The sequence below is a fragment of the Mustelus asterias genome, chromosome 3 (genome assembly GCF_964213995.1).
Source record: "Mustelus asterias chromosome 3, sMusAst1.hap1.1, whole genome shotgun sequence".
In the NCBI taxonomy this organism is placed as follows: domain Eukaryota; kingdom Metazoa; phylum Chordata; class Chondrichthyes; order Carcharhiniformes; family Triakidae; genus Mustelus; species Mustelus asterias.
In genome coordinates, this window is record NC_135803.1 from 118,387,250 (window position 1) to 118,413,124 (window position 25,875).

The 25,875-nt window shown below is 43.4% G+C and overlaps 1 protein-coding gene across 1 annotated transcript in view; it reads left to right on the top strand.

The window, feature by feature from the left end:
• Positions 1-25,875, top strand: part of suclg2 (succinate-CoA ligase GDP-forming subunit beta) — a 400,364-nt gene that overhangs the window by 203,618 nt on the left and 170,871 nt on the right. The window contains exon 3 of the mRNA XM_078209475.1: positions 7,282-7,381. Within this exon, the coding sequence (XP_078065601.1) occupies positions 7,282-7,381 (100 nt within the window). The remainder of the gene's footprint in view (positions 1-7,281; positions 7,382-25,875) is intronic.

Consider the following 25,875-nt stretch of genomic DNA (forward strand, 5'->3'; position numbering starts at 1 on the left):
TCCTCCCCCCCCCGCTGCCCGACCTCCTCCCCCCCCGCTGCCCGACCTCCTCCCCCCCCCCGCTGCCCGACCTCCTCCCCCCCCCCGCTGCCCGACCTCCTCCCCCCCCCGCTGCCCGACCTCCTCCCCCCCCCGCTGCCCGACCTCCTCCCCCCCCCGCTGCCCGACCTCCTCCCCCCCCCCCCCGCTGCCCGACCTCCTCCCCCCCCCCGCTGCCCGACCTCCTCCCCCCCCCCGCTGCCCGACCTCCTCCCCCCCCGCTGCCCGACCTCCTCCCCCCCCCGCTGCCCGACCTCCTCCCCCCCCCCCCCGCTGCCCGACCTCCTCCCCCCCCCGCTGCCCGACCTCCTCCCCCCCCCCCCCCGCTGCCCGACCTCCTCCCCCCCCCCCCCGCTGCCCGACCTCCTCCCCCCCCCCTGCTGCCCGACCTCCTCCCCCCCCCCCGCTGCCCGACCTCCTCCCCCCCCCGCTGCCCGACCTCCCCACCCCGCTGCCCGACCTCCCCCTCTCTCCCCACCACCGCCCTACCTCCTCCCCCCCCCTCCCCCCCGCCGCTGTAGTTGAAAATGAGGAATAATGTTTCACGATGTAGTTTTGTATAATCTTTTCAATTGAAGTTTTGCATCTACATACAAATTTCCCTCCTGGCCATTTGCTAATGTTGCACTGAGCTTCTTCCTGTAATGTTCTATTTTGCTGCGGCCTCGTTTGGACAGAAATCTGACGTTGGGGGCTATAATGCAGTGGAACAGCAGATGATCTAGCGACTATTCAAAGTGCAATACTCCGGGTGATTGTGTTATTTTCAGAATGAATGACAAGCCTACCCCAAAATGCATGAAGAAGTTAAATTTCAGGCAAAGAGCAAGGAAGATCATGCTGAAACAAAAGAAAGCCTGCATATTGTAATTCTGAGAATTTGTGTGCAGTACCTTTGAATGTAACGTCATCTAATGCCAAGTCTTTTTGTAGTCACTGATAAGTGGTGCTGTAGTTAATGTGTTTGTCATTTTCCCCAAGTTTTAGTGCTGTGACTGATGTAGTAGTTAAGTAATAAACAGGGTGACTGAGCAGAAACTGGTTGTTCATTTTGCTGTAGGCACTGTGTAGTCTGAGTAATCACAACTCCCAGGGTAGACTTTAGCCGTATTGACTCATATGACGGATGTTCACTAGTTTATGAACTCCATTCTGCCATAGCACCACATTTCCCATGGCAAGCTTTCAAAATATGCAGTGATTCTTGTTAAATTATCGTTTCATAAGACTTGCGCATATTGAAAATAAATTGCTGGATAGATATATTGTGTTCATCGGAATGGGAGTTCACTTTTTGAATTTGAGTTCAGAAGATCAGAGATTTTGGGTATTGCTCAGTTTTACAGTGCATTTATGGCATAATGTTTCTTCCTAATATTTGACAGCTTAACCAAATTCACCCATTCAAGATTAAAGCATAACAATTAAAATGACCGATTCTTAACTTTATTGTGTGCATGTGTAGTTTTATGTTTTAAGTTTTCCCAAAGTTAGTTTTTCTATATAGAGCCAAGGATAACACGGTTGATGTTATCAGTACAGTTGTTTGATTGCTTCATCAGTTGCTGTGCTTGCACAGCAGGGCAAATACTGCCTGTTGCTTTCACCATAGAAATGTGTGCTGTCATCTTAACAGTTCTTCTTAGTGCGATAAAGAGCTGGAGTACACAGGGTCCTTGCAGCAGAGGCATATGAAACTCACAACATGAAATGTTGGAAAAAGATGCAAGGCTTTTCTGTGAAGTGTTCTCTCTGAGTTTCCACTCAAATGCATTTGCACATTGCCAAATACAAAATGTGCCTTGAACAAGTACATTTGAACAGCTTTATTGAAGCACATCTATTGAAAAATTGTTCTTAAAAATCTGTTTTGATACATTTGAGTGATAACTGGGTAGTCTGGTTAACCTTGTTGAAAATGAATTCATCACAATAGAAACATTTTAATCACAGTGTCCATCTTATCGCTGCGAATAACCAGATTTTAAATACTGACAATGACATTTTAAAATATACAGATATACAGAACCATTTTCCACTCACATTGGGGTAAGGTGGTCCTTCTTACTTTTAATAAATTAAAAATTTCATTGAGTAACTTTTAAAATGTGCCGATATGGATGCCCTTGTACCTAAACTGCAATTGTGTATTTATTTTATTGACTTGCGCGCAGGCCTTTGACAGGTTCTTAACATAAGTACAATTAATGGAAATACCCAATGATGATCTGGGGGGCATGGGCAGTTACATGGCTGAGCTTGGCTACTGCTGATTTTTAAAAAATTAGTGCCAAAAAATTGCAGCAACTTGGTGCTTAAAATTCAGAAATATTTTTGCTCAGGTTACAATGCTTTTAGTCAAATTGCTCTCAATCCGCCATGGAAATTTCAGGTTGTAAACTTTTTCACATTTTTTTTCTTTTCAACAGAAAAGCTTCGGAGAGAGTTGGCATTGGATTTGAGATAATTTTTTCAGAATACTAGGCATAGGTCCCATCACAATACTTTGGGTGCACAATAGCATGATTAGATAAATAAAATTATGTTGTTTTTATGTGATAACAAGAAATTCCGTGCACAAGTCTAAAGTGACTTTGAGACTGAAATGTGGAGGCTTGGAATACTGGAAATAGCATCAGTCTGAATTGAAGTGAGAATTAGATTTGCTGACTGCATTGAGTATTCAATAGTGACCTAAAACAGGATTGCTTGGATCAAGTAGGGTATTCAAAAAATGAAAAAAAAAAATTACTAAAACCAGTTGATCTTAGAAGGTAATTGAGAAAGAAAGGAATACATATGTCCTGTAGATTAAAATGAAGTTCAGACTTGGATTGGGAAATTTGCAAGATTCAATAAAAATATATGGAAGAGATCACATTTTTGCTGATGCATATTCTCGACTCAATTTTTAATAGAATTAATATACATTTTAAAAGCTCCAACTGTTGCCGTATGCAGAAAGTAACATGATTGCCATAGAATAGGGCCACTCTTTTGATTAGAAAAGAGATTGTTTGGTAATGGTGGATACTTCTGTTATATTATTAACATAGTGCCTAATACAAGAGTAAATGGCAGATACAGTGCTGGGTTGCATTAGCAGAGGTTAAAAATATAGATCCAAAGATTTATCGTGTTACTGTGAAAAGGCATTGGACTGACCCGCCCTGAAATATTTTCTGTAATTGTAAATAGTTGTGGTGGATCCAATTCCACTAATTACTAGATTGCATAAAACAGAGACACAAAAGAACCAGACAACTTTTCATCTTGGTGTATGGGTCAAGTAGCAAGGCTCATATGTTGAGTATTAGGGAGTTAAAAGTAAGAAGGAAAATCTGGGACGACTTTTTCATTTGAAGGTTAGTGGGATATGAATATATAAATGTGGTAATTGAAAAGGTAGAGTTGTGCAGGGTGAGGGGAGGCTACGAAAGATGGATTGGAGAGGCAAGAAAATGGATTCAAAGCTGGAATAAGATGAAAATGGAAAAATGTTTGGGGGATTTCTTTTTACTTTACTGGATGTGAATATCGCTGGCAAGACCAGCATTTATTGGTGTTGGTCCAACCTAAGTGTGTTCGGAAGAGAATTCAAGGATTTTGACCTGTGATAGTGAAGGAATGGCAATATATTCCAAGTCAGGATAATGGGTGACTGAGAGAAACTTGCAGGTGGTGATGTTCCCATGCAACTGCTGCTCTTGTTCTAGGCACTAGAGTCCCGAGTTTAGGTGGTGCTGTGAAAGTAGCTTTGATGAGTTACTGTAGTCCATCTCCTAGATGGTATTGATATTGCCACTTTTGTGTCAATGGTGGAGGAAGTAAATGTTTAAGTTGGTGAGTGGAGTGACAATCAAGTGGGCTGCTTTGTCCAGGGAGACGACAAACTGTTTGTGTTGTTGGGGCTGCACTCATCCAGGCAAGTGGAGGGTATTTCATCACATGTTAGACTTGTGCCATAATGGTAGATATGCTTTCTGAAGTTAGGAGATGAGGTATTCCACAAAATTCCTAGCCTCTAACCTGCTCTAATGACCAATGTTAAATGGTTGTTACAGTTAAGTCTCTGGTCAATGGTAAGCCGAAGAATGTTGATGCTGGGGGCTTCAGTGATATTAATGCTCTTGAACATCAAGGCAAAATGGTTAGATTTTCTCTTGTTGGAGATGGTCATTGCCTGACATTTGTGTGGCATGAATGTTACTTGCCACTTATCAACTCAAACTTGAATGCTGCCAATATCTAGTTGTGTGCAAGCATGAACTGCTTCAAAATTTGAGGAGTTACAAATGCCACTGAACACTGTCCAATCATCAGCAAGCACTCCCAATTCCGATCTTATGATAGAGGGAAGGTCATGCTGAAGTAGGTGAAGATGGTTGGGTCCAGTTCATTATCCTGAGGGACTGGTACAGAGATAATTAGTGACAAGCAACCCAACCATCTTCCTTTGTGCTAGGGATGACTCCAACCATTGGCGAGTTTTTCCCCTTGATTTCCAATTGACTTCAAATTTGCTAGGATCCCTTGATGCCACTTTTGGTCAAATGCTAACTTGATGTCAAGGCCCATCATTCTCTCCTCCTCTCTGGAATTCAGATCTTTCGTCCATGTTTGGATCAAGATGTAATGAGATCAGAAGCCTAGTAACCTTGAAGGACAGGGCCAGGCTATTTCAAAGGAAGGATTGGGTTTGTTTGTTTATACAAGCTTTTTCACGGTCCATTAACTCTTTTGAGAAGGTATTAAGGGTAACCACAGTTTTTTTTCCATAGGGGTTTTCCTCTGTTCTGAAGTGGCTCCGAGGTGGCATCTGGTTTTTGACTGCAGTTTTTTTATAGTGTTTTTTTTTTCAAGTCTAAAGTGGTTCAAGCAGCTGGTAACACACAAAATATTGAAGTGTAGGGGTTCCTCAATGAAGGCTCTCTCACTGAAATCTCTGCTTGGGAGCCAGATAGTTGAGCTCAATCCCCCTAATGTTGCTGTTAATAGCCTGGGGGACTGGGGCTTCCGATCAGGGTGGGAGGGAATTCACAGAATGAAGGTTGGCAGTCCAAGGGACTGGCTGCATATCACCCAAAGAGAGCAGCACCCTGTTGTCTTAATTTCCTACACAAATTTACAACACATTTCATTTCACTTGTTTGGGCCTTTGCTGCCAATTATAACGTACCAGCAAGTAAAACTTGCATTTGAAGGGTTAAAAATTAAGGCTTACTTATTGCATTTTATGGTTCCAAGGCAGGGGGGGTTCGAGTGTATGCAAGAACGTGATTTTTGGGACCAGAGAAATGGTTTGGTACATTACAATTTATGTTGGATAGATAAGAATGGAATCAGGTGAGAGCAGTTACACTCAGCTGGATAACAGTGGAGATGGTGTGATCAACTGTGCTAAAGGCCGCAAAAAGATGAAAAAGATAAGGAAGGTTTACCTTTGTCAGAGTCACATAGGATGCAATTTATGACTTTGATCAGAGCTTTTCCGATACTGTAGCAGACATGGAAACTTGATTAGAGGAATTCAGAAATGGACTCCGTGGAAAGATTGGCAAGGCTTTGGGAGACTTAATAGGTTCAAGGACTTAATGGGGGAAAGAGAGGTTGGAGGTGGGATGGTAGTTTGCAAGAGGGTTTTTCTTTTGCAGAGAAGGTGATGACGGCAGATTTCCTTATCGATGTTTGACCTGAAACCGTGTGATTCCATGGTGTCCAGAGTCAAATGTTGAGCACTCCTATGGTGCTCCCTTGCTGACTATATACCCTGTATATCTCACTGTTGCCACCTCTGGTAGATCAATCCTTCCAGATGTGACCTTCCCTGAGATGGTGATAGGAGAGTCTGGGACAATGGCAGTAAGTTATGATTTGTTGAGTGTATTTGTCAGTCTGTTACCTGACTAGCATGTGGGATAGCTCTTCCAATCTTTGCACAAGTTCCCAGATGTTTTCGAAGAGAATTTTGTATGCATTTGCCATTTCTAGTCCCTCCAGCGATGCCTGGTAGTTCATCTGGTTTTATTCTCACTGATTTGTCCATAGTGATTTATGCAACTGAATGGTTTGAGAGTCTATTTCAAAGAGCAGTTAAGAGTTAATTGCATTGTTCATGGTCAGATCAGGTAAGGATAGCAGACTTCTTCCTTGATGGATATTAGTGAACTAGATGAGATTTTACAACAGATTTAGAAGGATAGCTTTTTTATTCCAGATTTATAAATGGAGTCAAAGCTTCCCCAGCTGCTTGTGCCCAAAGCGTTAGTTTGCCATCTGGATTACTAGTCCAGCAACATTACCTTTGTAAGACATTGGGTTTGGGAGCCACAAATACCTAAGGTAGGCAGTCGAGTATTTGTAAGTAATTTAAGGTAGTTTATTAAGAAGCAACAGTTTAGAAACAATGTATTAGCTAAATATACATGAAAAGAATATAACCCATGACATGAGCATTTTACTGATCCCAGATAGGATGTGTGTGTGAAATCCGAATTCTACTCTCTAGTCAGTGTTAGGGAACTTTAGAAGCTGGTAACTTACCCAGTGTCAGTCACCTATTCAAATCCTTCTGACCAATCGGTACAGGACAGATACCCAAGATGTAGGGTGGTTAACTTACACCTGCCCCCGCAACACCATTCGTCACCCTGGCTTGAGGTTGCTGGGGTACACGGGGCACTCGCTGGTTTTCTGCTACCGGTTCGGGTTTGTAGAGTCTAGAGACCTCAATGTGGGAGTGCATCTTTGTGATCTTTATCTTTATCTCACATTGGTCCCTGACTGCTTTGAATTGTTCATGTTCTTTCCAGCAAGCACAAATTCAGTGCAGTGCCAGCTAGTTCCATGAGAGTTCTATGCAATTCTAAAAAACACCATTTCATAAAGGTCCCTACTTCTTGCACCACCCTGCTGTTTCCCCTGACTAACAGAAGAAATTTGTAATGTTGCGTGACAGATTATTAATTACCGTATCCTAGAAATTAGTCACAATTAGATTAACACTCAGCATATTTGTCTGACATTTCTCTTCACTATTGTAGGATTATTTTCTTTATGACAGACAAGTTGATGATTGTGTTGAGGTAGAGAAAAGTGAAATTTAGCAACTGAACATGTAAATCCATTAGATACTTGTGATACTTCATAAGGTAATATTGTCTTTTAAATTTTGTTCTGCAAACCACAATAGATTGTTACATTGTATGCAAATATAGTTTTACTGTGCTTTTCTCCTAACAGAGGCAAAAGAAATTGTTTTAAAAGCTCAAATCCTGGCTGGTGGCAGAGGAAAGGGAAGCTTCACCAGTGGACTGAAGGGAGGAGTTCACTTAACTAAAAAGTAAGTTTCAGATTTTGTTGAGGAATGTAGTTTGCAGTGCTTCAAAAAGAAATATCGAGTTGCCAAATTTGCAACGAATGCAATGCGAATATGAGCTTTGGGACTGGAAGATGCAGTTCAGAAATTTCAGAATGAATGGATATGATACGTAAGTGGCAGGACAATGGCAACAGAAACAATATCTAGACAAGTGTAAAATGTGTTGCATTGGAAAAAAAAAGTAGACGATGTATATCTATCCATAAATGAAGTTGAAGGAGCAACAGTAGAAACGAAAAGAATTTTACTAGATTTGACATTGAACTTGTCCAATCAATACTGAGAAGCAGTCAACAAAACCAGCAGGGTGTTGAAGTATGTAACCAAAACAGTAATATATTTCAGAGGATGTGGCAATCAAACTTTTTAGTGCTGAGCACAGATGATAGCTTGGAAACTACATGCAGTCTTATTGTCAAAAGGGGCTTTCAAATGCTGGAGGCAGTACAGCAAAGAGCCACACAGTTCATAGTGGTTTAATGTATAAGAAAAGACTGGAGAAACAGGCTTTTCAGCCTAGAAAGAAGATTTTATAGAGCTATCTAGACTGTAATACAGTGGTTCCCAAAGGGTGCGGCGCGCCACACTGGTGCGGCGAGAGATGATGGCAAGTGTGACGGGAAGATTCAAGGACAATCAAAGAAACATTTAAACATGGTTTAAACAAGCATTGTTTTATACTTTCTGGATGTCCCATGATCATATTATAAAGTAGTTGTGTTCTATGTTACGAATCAAGCACTGCTCGGAGTTGTTTTTTTTTTGTTTTTGAATGTATTTCTTATCAATAAAAAATTTGGTGTGGCGCAAGCAAATTTTTATTCCGAAAGTGCGGCCCAGTGAAAAAAGTTTGGGAACCACTGCTTTAATAGAACTGGAGGGGCAGGGGGTCTGGGTTTCAACTAGTAAAAGGTTAGTTTTGGAATTCTTATTCAGAGTTATTGCTGGAGGGAATAAGCTTCCAAATGGAGAAGTGAAAGCAAATAACCTCCTTTTTCAAGCCCTTGAACATGCTGCTGCTTCTCAACTTGATGTCCATCTTTGCCCAAATTGATGAAAGCAAAATACTGCGGATGCTGGAATCTGAAACAAAAATGGAAAATGCTGGAAAACCTCAGCAAGTCTGACAGCATCTGTGGAGAGAGAATAGAGCCAATGTTTCGAGTCTGGATGACTCTTCCTTCGTCAGAGCTAGCTGACATCCAGAATTGAAACATTGGCTCTATCCTCTCTGATATTCTCTCTCCACAGATGCTTTCAGACCTGCTGAGGTTTTCCAAAATTTTCTGTTTTTGTTTGCCCAAATTGAGTTTGAATCTGAGCAGTTAGATTTCATCCCTGCAATCAGAATTACACTGAACAAAGTCACAAGTGATCTCTATGACTGTGGCACATTATCCCTTCTCATCTTTCTCACCATTCTAATCTTTGACATATTTTCCTCCAGTGCCTCCTCTTAGTGGAACTGCCTTCACTTGTTTCCATTCTTTTTGTGATTATAGCCAAAGCACCTCTGAGAATGATGTATTTTCCCACTCCCACAATTATCTCTGCAGTACCTCAAGGATCGTCATCCCTTCACATCAACCCTTCCTCATCTACATGCTGCCCATTGGTGACATAATCTGCAAACATCAGTTTCCACATCAGTTGCCCAGCCCATCACACAAATCAGGAACTACAAAAGGTCGTGAATGTAGCCCAATCCATCACACAAACCAGCCTCCCATCCATTGACACTGTCTACACTTCCCACTGCCTCGGAAAAGCAGTCTGCATAATCAAGGATCCCTTGCACACCGGACATGCTCTCTTCCACTTTCTTCCATCGGGAAAAAGATACAAACGTCTGAGGACATATACCAGCTGACTCAAGAACAGCTTCTTCCCTGCTGCCATCAGACTTTTGAATGGACATACCTCGCATTAAGTTGATCTTTCTCCACACCCTAGCTATGACTAACACATTCTGCACACCCTCCTTCCCTTCTTTATGTATGGTATGTTTGGCATGTATAGTGTGCAAGAAATAATACTTTTCACTGTATACCAATACATGTGACAATAATAGAACATAGAACAGTACAGCACAGAACAGGCCCTTCGGCCCATGATGTTGTGCTGAGCTTTATCTGAAACCAAGATCAAGCTATCCCACTCCCTATCATCCTGGTGTGCTTCATGTGCCTATCCAATAACCGCTTAAATGTTCCTAAAGTGTCTGACTCCACTATCACTGCAGGCAGTCCATTCCACACCCCAACCACTCTCTGCGTAAAGAACCTACCTCTGATATCCTTCCTATATCACCCACCACGAACCCTATAGTTATGCCCCCTTGTAATAGCTCCATCCACCCGAGGAAATAGTCTTTGAACGTTCACTCTATCTATCCCCTTCATCATTTTATAAACCTCTATTAAGTCTCCCCTCAGCCTCCTCCGCTCCAGAGAGAACAGCCCTAGCTCCCTCAAACTTTCCTCATAAGACCTACCCTCCAAATTAGGCAGCATCCTGGTAAATATCCTCTGCACTCTTTCCAGCGCTTCCACATCCTTCTTATAGTGAGGTGACCAGAACTGCACGCAATATTAGCACTGCTGCTTCACAGCTCCAGGATCCTGGGTTCGATTCCCGGCTTGGGTCACTGTCTGTGTGGAGTTTGCACATTCTCCTCGTGTCTGCGTGGGTTTCCCCCAGGTGCTCCGGTTTCCTCCCACCGTCCAAAGATGTGCGGGTTAGGTTGATTGGCCATGCTAAAATTGCCCCTTAGTGTCCTGGGATGTGTAGATTAGGAGGTAAAATATGTTGGGATATGGGGCTAGGGCCTGGGTGGGATTGTGGTCGGTGCAGACTCGATGGGCCGAATGGCCTCTTTCTGTACTGTAGGGTTTCTATGATTTCTATGATATTCCAAATGTGGTCTCACCAAGGTCCTGTACAGTTGCAGCATAACCCCACGGCTCTTAAACTCCAACCCCCTGTTAATAAAAGATAACACACTATCGGCCTTCTTCTCAGCTCTATCCACTTGAGTGGCAACCTTTAGAGATCTGTGGATATGGACCCCAAGATCTCTCTCTGTTCCTCCACAGTCTTCAGAACCCTACCTTTGACCCTGTAATCCACATTTAAATTAGTCCTACCAAAATGAATCACCTCACATTTATCAGGGTTAAACTCCATTTGCCATTTTTCAGCCCAGCTTTGCATCCTATCTATGTCTCTTTGCAGCCTACAACAGCCCTCCACCTCATCCACTACTCCACCAATCTTGGTGTCATCAGCAAATTTACTGACCCACCCTTCAGCCCCCTCCTCTAAGTCATTAATAAAAATCACAAAGAGCAGAGGACCAAGCACTGATCCCTGTGGCACTCCGCTAGCAACCTGCCTCCAGTCCGAAAATTTTCCATCCACCACCACCCTCTGTCTTCGATCAGACAGCCAGTTACCTATCCAATCGGCCAACTTTCCCTCTATCCCACACCTCCTCACTTTCATCATAAGCCGACCATGGGCGACCTTATCAAACGCCTTACTAAAATCCATGTGTATGACATCAACTGCCCTACCTTCATCAACACACTTAGTTACCTCCTCAAAAAATTCAATCAAATTTGTGAGGCACGACTTGCCCTTCACGAATCCGTGCTGACTATCCCGGATTAATCCGCATCTTTCTAAATGGTCGTAAATCCCATCCCTAAGAACCTTTTCCATCAATTTACCAACCACCGAAGTAAGACTAACCGGTCTATAATTACCAGGGTCATTTCTATTCCCTTTCTTAAACAGAGGAACAACATTCGCCATTCTCCAGTCCTCTGGCACCATCCCCGTGGACAGTGAGGACCCAAAGATCAAAGCCAAAGGCTCTGCAATCTCATCCCTTGCCTCCCAAAGAATCCTAGGATATATTTAATCAGCCCCAGGGGACTTATCGACCTTCAGTTTATTCAAAACTGCCAGGATATCCTCCCTCCGAACATCTATTTCCTCCAGCCTATTAACCTGTAACACCTTCTCTTCCTCAAAAAAATGGCCCCTCTCCTTGGTGAACACTGAAGAAAAGTATTCATTCATCACCTCGCCTATCTCTACTGACTCCATACACAAGTTCTCACTACTGTCCTTGACCGGCCCTAACCTCACCCTGGTCATTCTTTTATTCCTCACATAAGAGTAAAAAGCCTTGGGGTTTTCCTTGATCCAACCCGCCAAGGACTTCTCATGTCCCCTCCCAGCTCTCCTAAGCCCCTTTTTCAGCTCATTCCTTGCTAACTTGTAACCCTCAATTGAGTCATCTGAACCTTGTTTCCTCATCCCTACATAAGCTTCCCTCTTCCTTTTCACAAGACATTCCACCTCTTTTGTGAACCATGGTTCCCTCACTCGGCCATTTCCTCCCTGCCTGACAGGGACGTACCTATCAAGGACACCCAGTATTTGTTCCTTGAAAAAATTCCACTTTTCATTAGTTCCTTTCCCTGACAGTTTCTGTTCCCAACTTATGCCCCCTAATTCTTGCCTAATCGCATCATGATTACCTCTCCCCCAATTGTAAACCTTGCCCTGCCATACGGCCCTATCCCTCTCCATTGCAATAACAAAAGACACCGAATTGTGGTCACTATCTCCAAAGTGCTCTCCCACAACCAAATCTAACACTTGGCCCGGTTCATTTCCCAGTACCAAATCCAATGTGGCCTCACCTCTTGTCGGCCTATTGTCGTGGTTCCCCAGGACGACAATTTATTCACATCAATTAAAACAGAGAGTCTGAGCAGCGATCTTCCAAGCAATAGACTTTATTTCTCAGCACAAGAGATAAAGTCGGGAACGTCCGGAACACTCCAAAGAGCCCTTGGGCTTACAATCTTTTATGTACATTTCAGCCTCCTATCTCAAGATCCTCCTCTCCCTTTTACAGCCTGTCCTTGGTTGTTATCTTACCCTACAGCCCTATCTTTCTTTGGCCACCATTAATTTTAGTTGACCCTTTATCTGTTTTCTTTGCATTTGGTCGTTCCCTGTTATATCTCTTCATTTCTTAAACCATGGTGGTTATAACTCTTGCTCTTATCTGAACTTTTCTGTTTGTACAATAATCGTGGTTTTGTAGACTAAGGCCGAATGTGTTTAGAAGAAAAAGACATTCTCTCTGCTGATTTATGGTCCACTATTAAGTTGAACCACCGAGCAGTCTTCCTTGTTTTCTTAAGTGGCTATCGTTTGCTTTCCTTAATTAGTGATTGCTATATTACTTCTTTAGTTCCTCTAGTTCCTCCGCTTTAATCATATCGACTACACTTGATTATATTAGGTCACACGAAGTTACTTTAGGTTATATACCCATCTCACTACTCACCTAAATCTGCTATATCATTTTACTAAAACCTGTGAATCTGAATTTCATACCTAGCTCATACAATATCTAATACAATTTCCCTTACAATCCCCCCTTTGAGGCTTCCCTAGCCTCATCCCAATTATCAAGCTCAAATAATCCCCTTGCTCAATCCCATTTGTATTTTATTTTAATCACTTTTCCCAGGCGATGTGGAGGAGCCGACTATTTTGGTCAGGGATCAGTGTCCCTATTCTAACTTTATCATAATTTGTCTATCCCGGTTCTGATTTTTGGGTTGCTCCTCCAGATTGCCTGCCCCTGACAGTCATCAGCCAAAAAACCTTCCCACTCTTGTCTAGGGAAGGGAAAAAGACTGATTCCTGTGTACAGACTAAGTTCTCCTGGTTTCGTGTGGACTTCAGCAAGGTGCTGTTGTTTCCACAAGGTGATCTTCCACTATTGTAGTTATTTTACAGAGTGACGAGTTTCAACTTCGACCAAGGTCATTGTGAATCCACTCAGCGGGGGCGGCTCAAGGTTTTCCCATTCCTCTGTTTTTTCTCTCGAGCGTGAGCTGCTTAGCACCCGCGTCACCATCTGCCGCGCTGCCACTCTGGTAAGGAAGGATCTCAGGGCGGGTAAAAAACAACAAAATATCAATCCCAGAATGATTATTGTTGCGATTGCTACAGCTCCAGCTTTGGCAAACCACGCCCCCCATCTTCCTAATATTCTGTCCAGCCAACTCCATACCTCATGCCCAAACCCAGCATTTTCTTTCACTTCTTTCTTAAGATTTCTTAACTTATTCATGGCTTGTGTAAATGACCCTTCTTGATTAGTGTTATTAGGGATAAATGTGCAGCACTGATCCCCAAACATAACACACACCCCTCTTTTCTCTGCCAGGAGCCAATCTAACGCCTGTCGGTTTTGCCACGCCATTTTGCTGGTCGCATCCAACTGCTCTCCTAAGGCCTCCAGGGCATCATTCGTATAATTAATAAACCTCTGCTGATTATAATAGATGTAATTGATCCACTCAGTATTCTTGCTGGGTGTGATCCAAACAAAGAGGGATTCAAACCCTGCAGCTATTTCGTTCCTAGCTTTGAACTCATTCGGGATGCCGCGGGGCTGTCCGATTGCATCCAATTTTATCGTAGGGTCAGGGGTATATGCCCTCTTAATTCTTTGTGATTTAATTTTTCTTTCCACCGGTAGTATCACAGTGCTCTGGGCAAGCATAACTCGGGCACATAGTCCCTTCCAATTCTGTGGTAGTTTTGCCAATAGCCCTTTCTCCGGGCCACAAAGCCACCAGAGATCGGCCAGTTGATTTTCTTGATAGTCTAACACATAAGGAGGGGGTGTCCATCCCCCTTCTGAGATGATCAGACTAAGAACATCGGTTATATTCCAAATCCTTTCACACTCTCCTGTGTAATTTCCCACACTACTTCCTGTGCTACTTTCCCTTCCAATAGCAATCTTGGATTTGTAAGTTGGGCTCTACACTCCATTCCTTTGGGACCGCGTCTACTGCCGTTTTTGGCCACTTCGGACATCTGTGGGTCAAGTTGTAGATGCCCTTTTTTACCCCAGCAAACAGGATGCAGTGGTATTGACACAACGGCGGCTCACCTTTACAAAGGTTATCACATGCGGATCCGGAACAGTTTATCTTCTCATACGAGTAGTTCCGATTCCCTATCATATGATACCGTATATATGTGGTATATGGACGGCAATTTTCCTTTCTCCAGCTTTGTTTCCTGGTTCTACAGTCTCCTGATCCCCATGGTATATCAGTTACTTGGGTGTTAGGTTTCTCTGATGCACATACTACACACTCTTTCCCATCACTGTTTCTCTGACCTGTATACTTAGCCCATTTCCACCATTTGTTTTTCTGCGCTTTTTCCCAAATAGTATTTGTGCTCACTAATCGTTCACGTTTTGTTCGTCTTAATACTCTATCTTCCTGATTCTGCACCCTTATGTCTTCTGTATCCCATTCTCCTTTTCTATGGGTCACGGAAGTCCTAAGGGAAATAGTTTCCAAGTCCCAGGTGGGGAATGGGGCCCCTTCCCTGTCCTCACCTCCCTCGGCACCTTGACTAATAGGCTCAGGCTGGGCATTTGTATCATCAGCCAGCTCATGTACAGAACTACTTTCATCATCCTCTATTCTTTTTGTTCTTCCTTGGCTCTGTTCCTCCTCCCCACGATTCTCCCCGTGTATTTCTATTTCTTCCTCGCTATCACTTCTGTCCACTCTGTGTACTTCTTCAATTTCCCTTCTCTCCCCCACCCCTGGTACCGTTCTGGTACAATGGTTCAAGTGATACCACAGTGTACTGCCTTCTACTTGCAACGCCGTGGGAGACACTTTGGTGACTTCAAACGGTCCTTCTCGTCTCGGTTCGTTCCAACGTCTCCGGAACTTTCTGATGTATACTCGATCTCCAGGTTTGATCTGATGTTCTGTTACCGGATTCTCCTCCTCCTTGGCTTTTTCCTGTTCAAATATAGTTCTATGTATAACAGTTAATTGTTGTATATATTCTTTTGTGCTTTGATCTAAACATTCTAGCGTAGGACCTCCTGATCCCCTGATCTTAGGTACCGGCATTACTCTTCCTGTCATCATTTCATGTGGGCTCAAATGTGTGATTCTGTTTTCCTGACTCCTGTATTGCATTAGAGCCAATGGCAGAGTATCTATCCAGTTTTTCCCTGTTTCATTGCAAATTTTGCTTATTTTAGCCTTAAGGGTCCCGTTTGCTCTCTCCACCATTCCTTGGGATTGGGGGTGATATACGCATCCAAACTTCTGCTTTACTCGGAGTGCCGAGAGTGTCTCTCTCAGTGCCCTTCCTATAAAAGCAGATCCATTGTCTGAACTTAATTGCGTGGGTATGCCAAATCTTGGGATAATTTCTTTTGACAGGAAGTTAATCACCGTTCCAGATCCTTGATCTTTGGATGGCGTTGCTTCTATCCATCTGCTGAATCTATCAATAATCACTAACATGTATCTTTTCCCCCTCTTACCACCTTTCCCATATCCACATAGTCCATGCATAGATGTTTAAATGGTCCTTCAGGAATGGGTATATGCCCTATTGGGGCAGTAATGCCCTTCCTGATGTTATTCTGAGCACACACCTCACACTGACTTAGTATGGAGTCAATCGAGTTTTGCAGGTATGGTGACCAGAATCCTTCCTTCTTGATCTTTCTAGCCACTTCTCCTCTTGCACAGTGGTCCACTCCATGCGCTTCGCTAATTAGTACGGTTAGTAATGATGTGGGTGCTATGACTAATCCCTCCCCATTTCTCCATATCCTGTCCTGTTGTCCCTGTAGTGCTCCTCTATCTTTCCACATTGCCTTTTCAGCTACAGAGGTTTCCTCCTGTAACTGTGCTACATCTTCTAATGTGATATGAGGTTTGATATCCCCCGTACCTGGCCCTGGGTGCGGCCTTGCTATTTCTACTGGGGCTATCGTAGCCTCAATGCATCCTGACGCTTCTTTAGCTGCCTTGTCGGCTTTGGTGTTTCCCTGTGTGACGCTGTCTGCTCCCTTTTTATGCGCCTGACACTTAATTATGGCTAATTCCCTTGGACCCATCATGGCCCTTATTAAAGCCCTGATTTGACCTTCGTGTTGTATTGGTCCTCCTCCGCTTTTCATAAATCCCCTTTGCTTCCATATTGCCCCGAACAGATGGCAGACCCCGTGGGCATAGGCCGAATCAGTATAAATTTCCAATGCTTCCCCGTTTGCTAGCTCACATGCTCTGGTCAATGCTTTAAGTTCTGCCAGTTGGGCTGAACAGGGCTGTTCACATTTCTCTGCTTCTATGACTTCAAGTGTTTCCCCTTTCTGTTCAACTATGGCATAGCCTGCGTGTTTCCTAAGTGATCCCTGTAACATGAGCCATCTACATACAGTATCCTTTTCCCTTCTGTCACTAGTCCCTCTGCTCTTAAATCTTTTCTCAGTTTCATAAATGTTTTTGCTTCTCTTAAGCATTCATGTTCTTCTCCCTCATGAGGTAATGGCATGTAATCAGCTGGATTTACTCTGTTGCACTTTATTATCGTGATATCTGGAAATGTAGTTAGCATTCGATAATGATGGATCCTAGCAGGTGTCAGCACAAATTTTCCTTGCTCAATCAATTCAGCGACCTTATGGTATACATGTATGTTTATCGGATATCCCATTGTGACCGTGGCTGCCTTTTCGTACGCCCACCAAGCTGCTGCCAGGCCTTGATAGCACGGAGGGTATCCCATTGCTACGTCGTCTAGCTTGGTACTGTAATATGCTACAGCCTGCCTTTGTCTACCCTTGCAATTTTCCTGCATTAACATTGCTGTAGCAAATCCAGCTTCTCTGTTACTCACAAATAAGTCAAAGGGCTTGTCATAGGTCGGTAAGGCCAAGGCTGGTGCCTGTGCCATTTCTCTCTTTATATTCTCAAATGCGTCTGAAGCATCTTTATCCCATTTTAGTTTGGCTTTTAATTCGTCACACCCTGCCTCCTTCATTATCTTTCGTAGTGCCTGCGTTTTTTCGGCATATTTTCCACCCATTCTGAACTGAATCCTGTCATTCCCAAAAATGTCATCATTTGTCCCACCGTCTGTGGTTTCGGAACTTTTAGTACTGCTTCTATTTGCTGTAAAGCTATCTCCTTCTGTCCTGCTGATATTTCTCTTCCCAAGTATTCTACCTTTTTCTGGCACAGCTGCAGCTTTTTCCTGGAAACTTTATGACCCCCTTCTGCTAACCTTTTCAATAGTTTTAAACTATCCTTCCTGCACTGTTCTTGTGTTCCTGTGCATAATAATAAATCATCCACATATTGTATCAGTGTTCCTTCCAACTGTATTCCTTCTAAATCTGCTCTCAACACCTGATTGAATACATGTGGGGAATGTTTAAATCCTTGGGGCATCCTATTGTATGTGTATTGTTTCCCCTCGTACGTAAATGCAAAGAGATACTGACTTTCTTGAGCTAGTGGCACACTAAAAAATGCCGAACATAGGTCTATTACAGTAAACCATCTACTTTCAGGTGGTATATTTGTCATCAAGGTATAAGGGTTTGGAACCTCTGCTGGCATATCTTCCACTACCTCATTAATTGCCCTTAGGTCATGCACCAATCTCCATTTTTCTCCGTCCGCCTTTTTCACTGGTAGTAGCGGTGTATTACACCTGCTCCGGGTTTCTTTTAATACCCCTGCTTCTATCAATCCCTTAATCGTCCCTCTAATTCCTTCAATTGCTTCTGTCTTGATTGGGTATTGCGGCCTATACGGCCCCTGACGTCCTATCTTTAATCTGACTTCAACTGGATTAGCGTTTTTGACCCTCCCTACATCCGTGTCCTGTCTGGACCACAACTCCTGCGGGAGGGAGTTCAAATCCTGCTCTAACCTCTCTCTCCACTCCAGTCCCTGTTTCTCGATTTGCACTCCTATTGTTATCTGCTTCGGTTTCCCAAGCATTTTAACATCCAAAATTATTTTCGTCATTTGTCCATTGCTGGACGTCCAAGTATCTACATTGTCTGTCTGGACAAATTCTAAATCTTGTGCTCTCAACACCATTGGTCCTAGGTCTTTTGATCTGTATCCTGGATTCACTTTCAATGTGACATGTGGCTCCGCCCCAGATACAGAGAACCATTTGTTAACCCATTCATTCCTAACAATGGTGAGGGCTACTCCCTCTAGTCCGATTAAAATACTTCCTGACTTTATTTCCTGTTCTCGTCCTGCCTCCCTTTCCCATTTCTCCTGTATCTCAGGTTCCTGCCCTTCATCAAATATCATTGTACTGTGTAATTCTGTTCTTGGCCATTTGGCTTGTGGAACCCAAGTGTTTATAAGCTTTCCCCAAACTTCCCATATCTGTTTTTTAACTTGTTCCTCTATATCTCCCAACCAATATACATTAACCCCTTCCTTTCCTGGTATTTCAAGTGGATACATTCCCATCAAATCAATTCCTTGTTCAGTGCATTCTAATTTCAGTCCTAAACCTAGGATTGCATCCCTTCCCAATAGATTTAAAGGAGTTTTATCACATACTAAAATAGGTACATGGGTTGTCTTATTTCCAATGGTAACAGGCACCGGCGTCGTCATTCGAGCTAATGTTACTTTCCCCGAGAACCCCACAGTTTTTACAAACTGGTTTGACAATGGTAAGTGATCCGCATATTTCGTTTGCATGCACGTACATGTGGCGCCGGTGTCTATCATCATGGGGACCTCGATCCCTCCTACTCTAACGTTAACTATAGGTTCCTGCTCTGCAGTTTCTGTTATCTGTACGTACTGTCCTACCATTTCGGGGTTCTCTGGGCCTCCCTATGGGGAATTCTGATGGTTTACCGGCCCTTGAAACATCGGGATGCTGTTTGGCGACCCTTGGATCAGTTGTTGGCCTGTCTGCTGCTGGTTTTCTCTCTGTCTGGGGAAATTCCGCGGGCAATTCCTTTTTATGTGCCCTGCCTCCCCGCACCCCCAACACACACCTGAAGGGCCAGGCAGTGGTCCCTGTCTCGGAGTCTGATGATTAACCTGTCCCTGTCCTCTCTGATTCTGATAGGGTGGCCTACCACCTCCCTGTCCTTTCCCATTTCTATTCCAGTCAGTCTGACTTTGCAGGGCGTATGGGTTTTGATAATTTAGGCCATAGGCTCCTGGGTTCATGGACAGTGGGAAGGCAGAAATGTTATAGGTTATGACGGGCTGGCCTCCATCTCCGCTCCCCCCTTTGATTAGTGCAGGTATTTCCTCTGGCTTTTGCTCCACCATCATTGGTGCTATTTTTCTGGGTGCGAGATCCTCTTTTGCCTTCAGTTTATCCTTGCTTTTGATCTCCTCCAACTGTGCCTGAAGGAGTTTACGTTGTACCTCCTTCAGCTGTTTGTCTGCATTCTTTTCATCTTTGCGATGTCTCTCTACTGCATGGGCAACATAATCCACAAACTCTCGGTAATTTTTTGAGTCCAAGCCCACCACTTCCTCCAGCCTTGTCTTAGCTGGGGCTGGCAAGCCCTCTAGGATTGCAGCCCGGAACATGGAGTTGGTCAGTGGGTCTATTAGAATGTCCCTCTCCGTGTCCCTTCTCCACCTTTTTAATTGATTCTCCACATACACCACTGCATTCTCCTCCTCACCCAGTGGCTCTCCCTTTAGGGTTTTTACATCCATTCGATTGGGGTACATATCCCGCAGTGCCTGCCAGATGTCTTGGCGGTACTGGTCCATTAGTATCCCATCCACCGCTGGGTCATAAGCTGTGGTCGGGATGCCAGCACGTCTCATTACTTCCGCCATTTGGTCCATTCCTAGCACCTTTGTCAGGAGAGCTTTGATGTCGCCCAGTGCCATCCTTTTTCCCACCATCCCTGCCTCCAACTGTCCAATCCACCTTCCAGCCCCATCCAAAATATTGGGTAATTCATTAATTAAATTAGGCAAATCCTGACCTGACCAAGGGATATACTGCGGTCTGCCACCCTTCAGAATCACCGGGAATACCCTTTTCCCTCTCCTATCCACATCTGGAAACTTTACAGGTGGGTGCCTTTCCCGCCTTGATTTTCTTTGCACCCCTAACACTGATTGCCTCCCTTCGTCTTCACTACTCTCTTCTGTTTCTCCTTCCATCTCTCTATATCTTGTCTCTTTTCTCTCTCCCTTTGTGCCCTTCCCTCCTTCGTCATCTGTTCTATGTCATATTCTCCCTCAAAATTCATTGTGCCTGATATAACTGGGTACAGTCCCGTGGAGCTCTGTTTCTCTAAGTATGGGGGTGGGGCTACGTTTGGATCTTCCAATTTTGCTTTTTCCTCAAGTTGTACTGGCATCTGCATTCTACCTCCCCTCCATACCCCTCTTCTCTCTTTCCCTTCTTGTTGGAATAGGGCTAATATCTCTAACTCCTTTTCTCGCTTTTCCCTTCTTTTGCTCGTTTTATCCTTAATCTTATAGTTCTTTATCATTCCCTTCTGGTCCTCACACCTCTCTATGGACCATGTGCCTTCCTCCGGCCACTGTGTATTGGTCTTATTTGTTCTTTTGGCCCATTTTTTAGAGACGTGTTCTATATCTCCCCTAAGGGCTGGGAACTTATCCCCTAACATCTCCACTGGTGTCTTAACTTGGTGCGCCATTACTCATCTTTTTGGATCACTGTCGCAATTTTTGTCACTTAGTCTGTCAGAGTTAGGTATCACAGTGATTATTACTTGCTGTATTGTTTTTCCGTGCTCAGTCCCCTGTTTACCTTTCCTTTGGATTTCTTTTGCCAATATCTGTAATTCTAACCGGGGTCCTGATATCCACTTCCCCGTAGTCCCCTGTCCCGGCACTATTTTCCTCTCCCGGGCCAGAGGGTAGTAGGTTTTCACTTGCTCGTCTATGTGTATAAGAATCCTGTATCGGTCAGATCCCTTTATTAATTTCTCTAGGGTTTCCAATTTTATTTCGTCTATCCAATTCCTATCGACTACTCTTTCCCATTTTACATACGGCCACTCATTCTTTATCTCCTCTAAGTTAATTATGTGTGTAATCTTTTTCCAATCCAGTGTTGCTTCCGTTTTTGTTATTATTCAAAGATTAGTTATTTTCAATCTTGTCACCAGGCAGTTTTGTCAGGGTAATTTTTCAAGTTGTTAGTTATTACCCTACCTATGTTCCGACTCTCTCTCTTATTTCTGTCCTTCACGCTGTTTTCTCAGACCAGTTTGTTCAAATTGGTCTTTTACTTCCTCTATTCTAGCTGCTACTCCCCTTTCCTGTGGTTAAAATCCACTCCTGTGCTTTTGGCTACTGTATTAGGTCAGAGAGTGATCTCTCACTGATCTCTCTCTCCCTCTCGGTTGACGTCCCTTACCCGAGGTCCTGGGTAGGTTTGGACTGGCAGATTTTCCCACACTTACTCTCTTCTGGGCAAGTCGTGACCTGAAAAACCCGCTCCAAACCGCTTGACTTAACCTAATTGCATTACTTTAGCTTTCGGCCTTTTTCCCGTCTCACTTTTTACCCATTCACAGACAATACAGTATTCGCAGCGCGCTTTTGCATGCAAAAATTCTGCTCTTCGGATCAGACTCAGTCTCTCAAAATTTTTACACAATTTGGTTTTACCTGTGCAGGATATCTTTTTGGGTTGGGGAGATCCAGGACCAGCAGAGAGCCGGGCGCACCGGGCCTCGAGAAAACCCCTTTCTGACAACAAGGATTTACATGCATGCAAGTCTGCTTACCTTGTTGACAGAAGGCCGGCTGGGGACTTCTCGGTTCCGGTTGGACCACCGTCTCCGCTACTCCTTCCAGATGCTTTTCTGGGCGATCTCTCACCAACCCTGCTAAGCAGCGCCAATTTTGTCGTGGTTCCCCAGGACGACAATTTATTCACATCAATTAAAACAGAGAGTCTGAGCAGCGATCTTCCAAGCAATAGACTTTATTTCTCAGCACAAGAGATAAAGTCGGGAACGTCCGGAACACTCCAAAGAGCCCTTGGGCTTACAATCTTTTATGTACATTTCAGCCTCCTATCTCAAGATCCTCCTCTCCCTTTTACAGCCTGTCCTTGGTTGTTATCTTACCCTACAGCCCTATCTTTCTTTGGCCACCATTAATTTTAGTTGACCCTTTATCTGTTTTCTTTGCATTTGGTCGTTCCCTGTTATATCTCTTCGTTTCTTAAACCATGGTGGTTATAACTCTTGCTCTTATCTGAACTTTTCTGTTTGTACAATAATCGTGGTTTTGTAGACTAAGGCCGAATGTGTTTAGAAGAAAAAGACATTCTCTCTGCTGATTTATGGTCCACTATTAAGTTGAACCACCGAGCAGTCTTCCTTGTTTTCTTAAGTGGCTATCGTTTGCTTTCCTTAATTAGTGATTGCTATATTACTTCTTTAGTTCCTCTAGTTCCTCCGCTTTAATCATATCGACTACACTTGATTATATTAGGTCACACGAAGTTACTTTAGGTTATATACCCATCTCACTACTCACCTAAATCTGCTATATCATTTTACTAAAACCTGTGAATCTGAATTTCATACCTAGCTCATACAATATCTAATACAATTTCCCTTACACTATCCACATATTGTGTCAGGAAACCCTCCTGCACACACTGCACAAAAACTGCCCCATCTGATCTATTTGACCTACAAAGGTTCCAATCAATATTTGGAAAGTTAAAGTCCCCCATGACAACTACCCTGTGACCCCCACACATATCCATAATCTGCTTAGCAATTTCTTCCTCCACATCTCTATTACTATTTGGGGGCCTAGATCAAATCAAATCTAAAATTCACATTGATGACATTCTGCTCTACTTTTCCACACTCTTGATTTCTTTACCGCTTCTGCCTCTTAACAGATTTTTGTGTGGCATCCAATCTTGGATGAACCTCAATTTCCTGTAGTTAAAAATTTGGGAGACCAAAGCTTTCTTCATTTACAATTTCAGCATCCATTGTGACCTGAAATGTGTAATGTCTTATTTCATTAAGAGTGCCTGTTCTATGTTGCCCACCTCTGCTGATACTTCAGTTTGTCTGCTTCTGAAATCTGTCATCTCCAGACTTTTGGGCTTGTGTGAATAAAATTCTGCCGTTCACAAAGAACACTGAATGCTAGCTTGTCCTCTCCTGCCAAATCCCAGCAATCCACCCAATCTCTGCTATCTGACAATTAGGAATGATATTATTGAATAACCATGCATTTATTTTTGCTTTAGTGAGGCCTGAAATAGAGACCTGCAGAGTGTAAAATTGAAGTTATTTGTCAGAGGAACAAAACATGAAATACATAGTTCAGTTTTTGCAGCAATCTCTTTGAAACTTACAAACTGGTGTTATTAGACCTGCAATACAGTTTTCTGTGTTGTCTCTGCAACCTCCTCCCTCGCCCCTATTGAAAGACTCATGGGATCCACTTGTGGGCCAAACCCTCGTTCCACCTCTTGGATTGTTCCCCTGCTCCTACTTTACAGCTCTTTTAAACTCCTGTTTCCTTCTCCTGTGCCAAATTATGTGAACCCCATTTGTGCTTAAGCTCCAGCACTTCATTTCAGGGCATCTGAAGTGCTTCACTGCTGCTGAATTTTTGGATTATGGTCCATTGTGGCTTAACACAATCTTTCTTCCCACTGCTGCTAACAACGGGGGTTAAAGTTTTTGCTAAGTTGCACTGATTTGCCCAGATTTTCCAGTGTCCATATAGTCATGTCCCTGAGGTACTCAGAAGATGTGCTAGGGGTCCCCTCGGAAATCCCCACACATGAACTACATGGTAACTGCCCGGAAAATTTCAGCTTCTGTTGGGGAATTACATCTAGAAACTCTGAGTTAGAGTTGGAGGCTTTAGATAGTTCTGACTCAGTTGCTAAAATAGCTACCCAGGAAAAGTTAAAAGGATTACAACCAGTTGTAACTCCTGCGTGACTATATGACTGACCACCCCCACTGACTGCCTACTGGATATGCCACCCCCAACCATACCATGACATACACCTGACTAACTCCATATCATCTGACTACCCTCCTGAATCCCCACTGACACCAACCCCCAACCCCTTCTTCTAATCCCTCACTACCCAACAAACCCCTCAACCCACTGATGAAAACCCCCCTGATCATCCAACTCCCCCCAACTATCCTAACCATTGCCCGACCATCCCTGACCCACCCTACCTCCTCACCCATTTATCTTACACTGTCATCTTCTCTCTTTAGCTTCTCAAATTAGCTTTAAGACATTTAGATTTACTGGTATATGGAAGCTGGTGTTGGGGGGCATGGCTTGACTACCCCTGACATCATGCATTACAAAGAAGCCCCAATTCAAAGGTCTGGATGAAAAATATGGAGCTCTGCTGCAAGATAAGTAAATAAGAGCAGAGTGGCAATCCGACAATAATTGCTGCTCCTCAGAAGATTTGGCCCATTGTTTTCCAGTGCAATTTTCCTGAAATCAGCTAAACCAGCCCAAAAGATTAAAGAATTTCAAGTGATCTTTTATGCTAACTTCAAGAACATCATGCTGGAAGCTGGCACCACCCCCAAATCTGTGTGTGCCATAATAAAAACAGGAAATGCTGGATAAACTCACCAGGTCTGGCAACATCTGTGGAGAGAGAAAACCTGCCTGTGCCACCTGATTTAGTTAACTACCATGGCAAGTTTCCAGAAATTGTGCCCATTTGTGGCCCTTATAGGCGACTCTTAAAATTAAACAAGAGCACTAAAAGTTGCATTTTAAAAATTCAAAATATAAAAACATTGAATTTATTAAGAAACTAACTAGTGTACACAAATGAAACTAGTAAATAGTACTGTATAGGGTTTTTGATTTTGATTTGATTTATTATTGTCACATGTATTAGTATATAGTGAAAAGTATTGTTTCTTGCGCGCTATACAGACAAAACATACCGTTCATAGAGAAGGAAAGGAGAGAGTGCAGAATGTAGTGTTACAGTCATAGCTAGGGTGTAGAGAAAGATCAACTTAATGCAAGGTAAGTCCATTCAAAAGTCTTGACAGCAGCAGGGAAGAAGCTGTTCTTGAGTCGGTTGGTACATGACCTCAGACTTTTGTATCTTTTTCCCGAAGGAAGAAGGTGGAAGAGAGAATGTCCGGGGTGCGTGGGGTCCTTAATTATGCTGGCTGCTTTGCCGAGGCAGTGGGAAGTGTAGACAGAGTCAATGGATGGGAGGCTGGTTTTTTAAGAACCATAATTTCACATCTGAAAACAAGCACAATTTTGAGAGCAACCTACACCTGAGTTGTCAGTTGCATCCAAATTAGAAACTGTACCCACAGATACATGCATTCTTACATTCCAATAGTGAGTACCTTTGCTGTAAAGAATCTTGAGTTCTGGAAAAATGATGTATAAATGCAAGTTCCTTCTTTCAGTGCAGACTTGCCATGTAACAGTTAAAATAAGGTTTAAAAATTTTCCAAGCTATTCAAGCTCTCATGTTGTTGCCCATCAAAAAATAGCATCAATTCTCCCCCCTTACCTGTA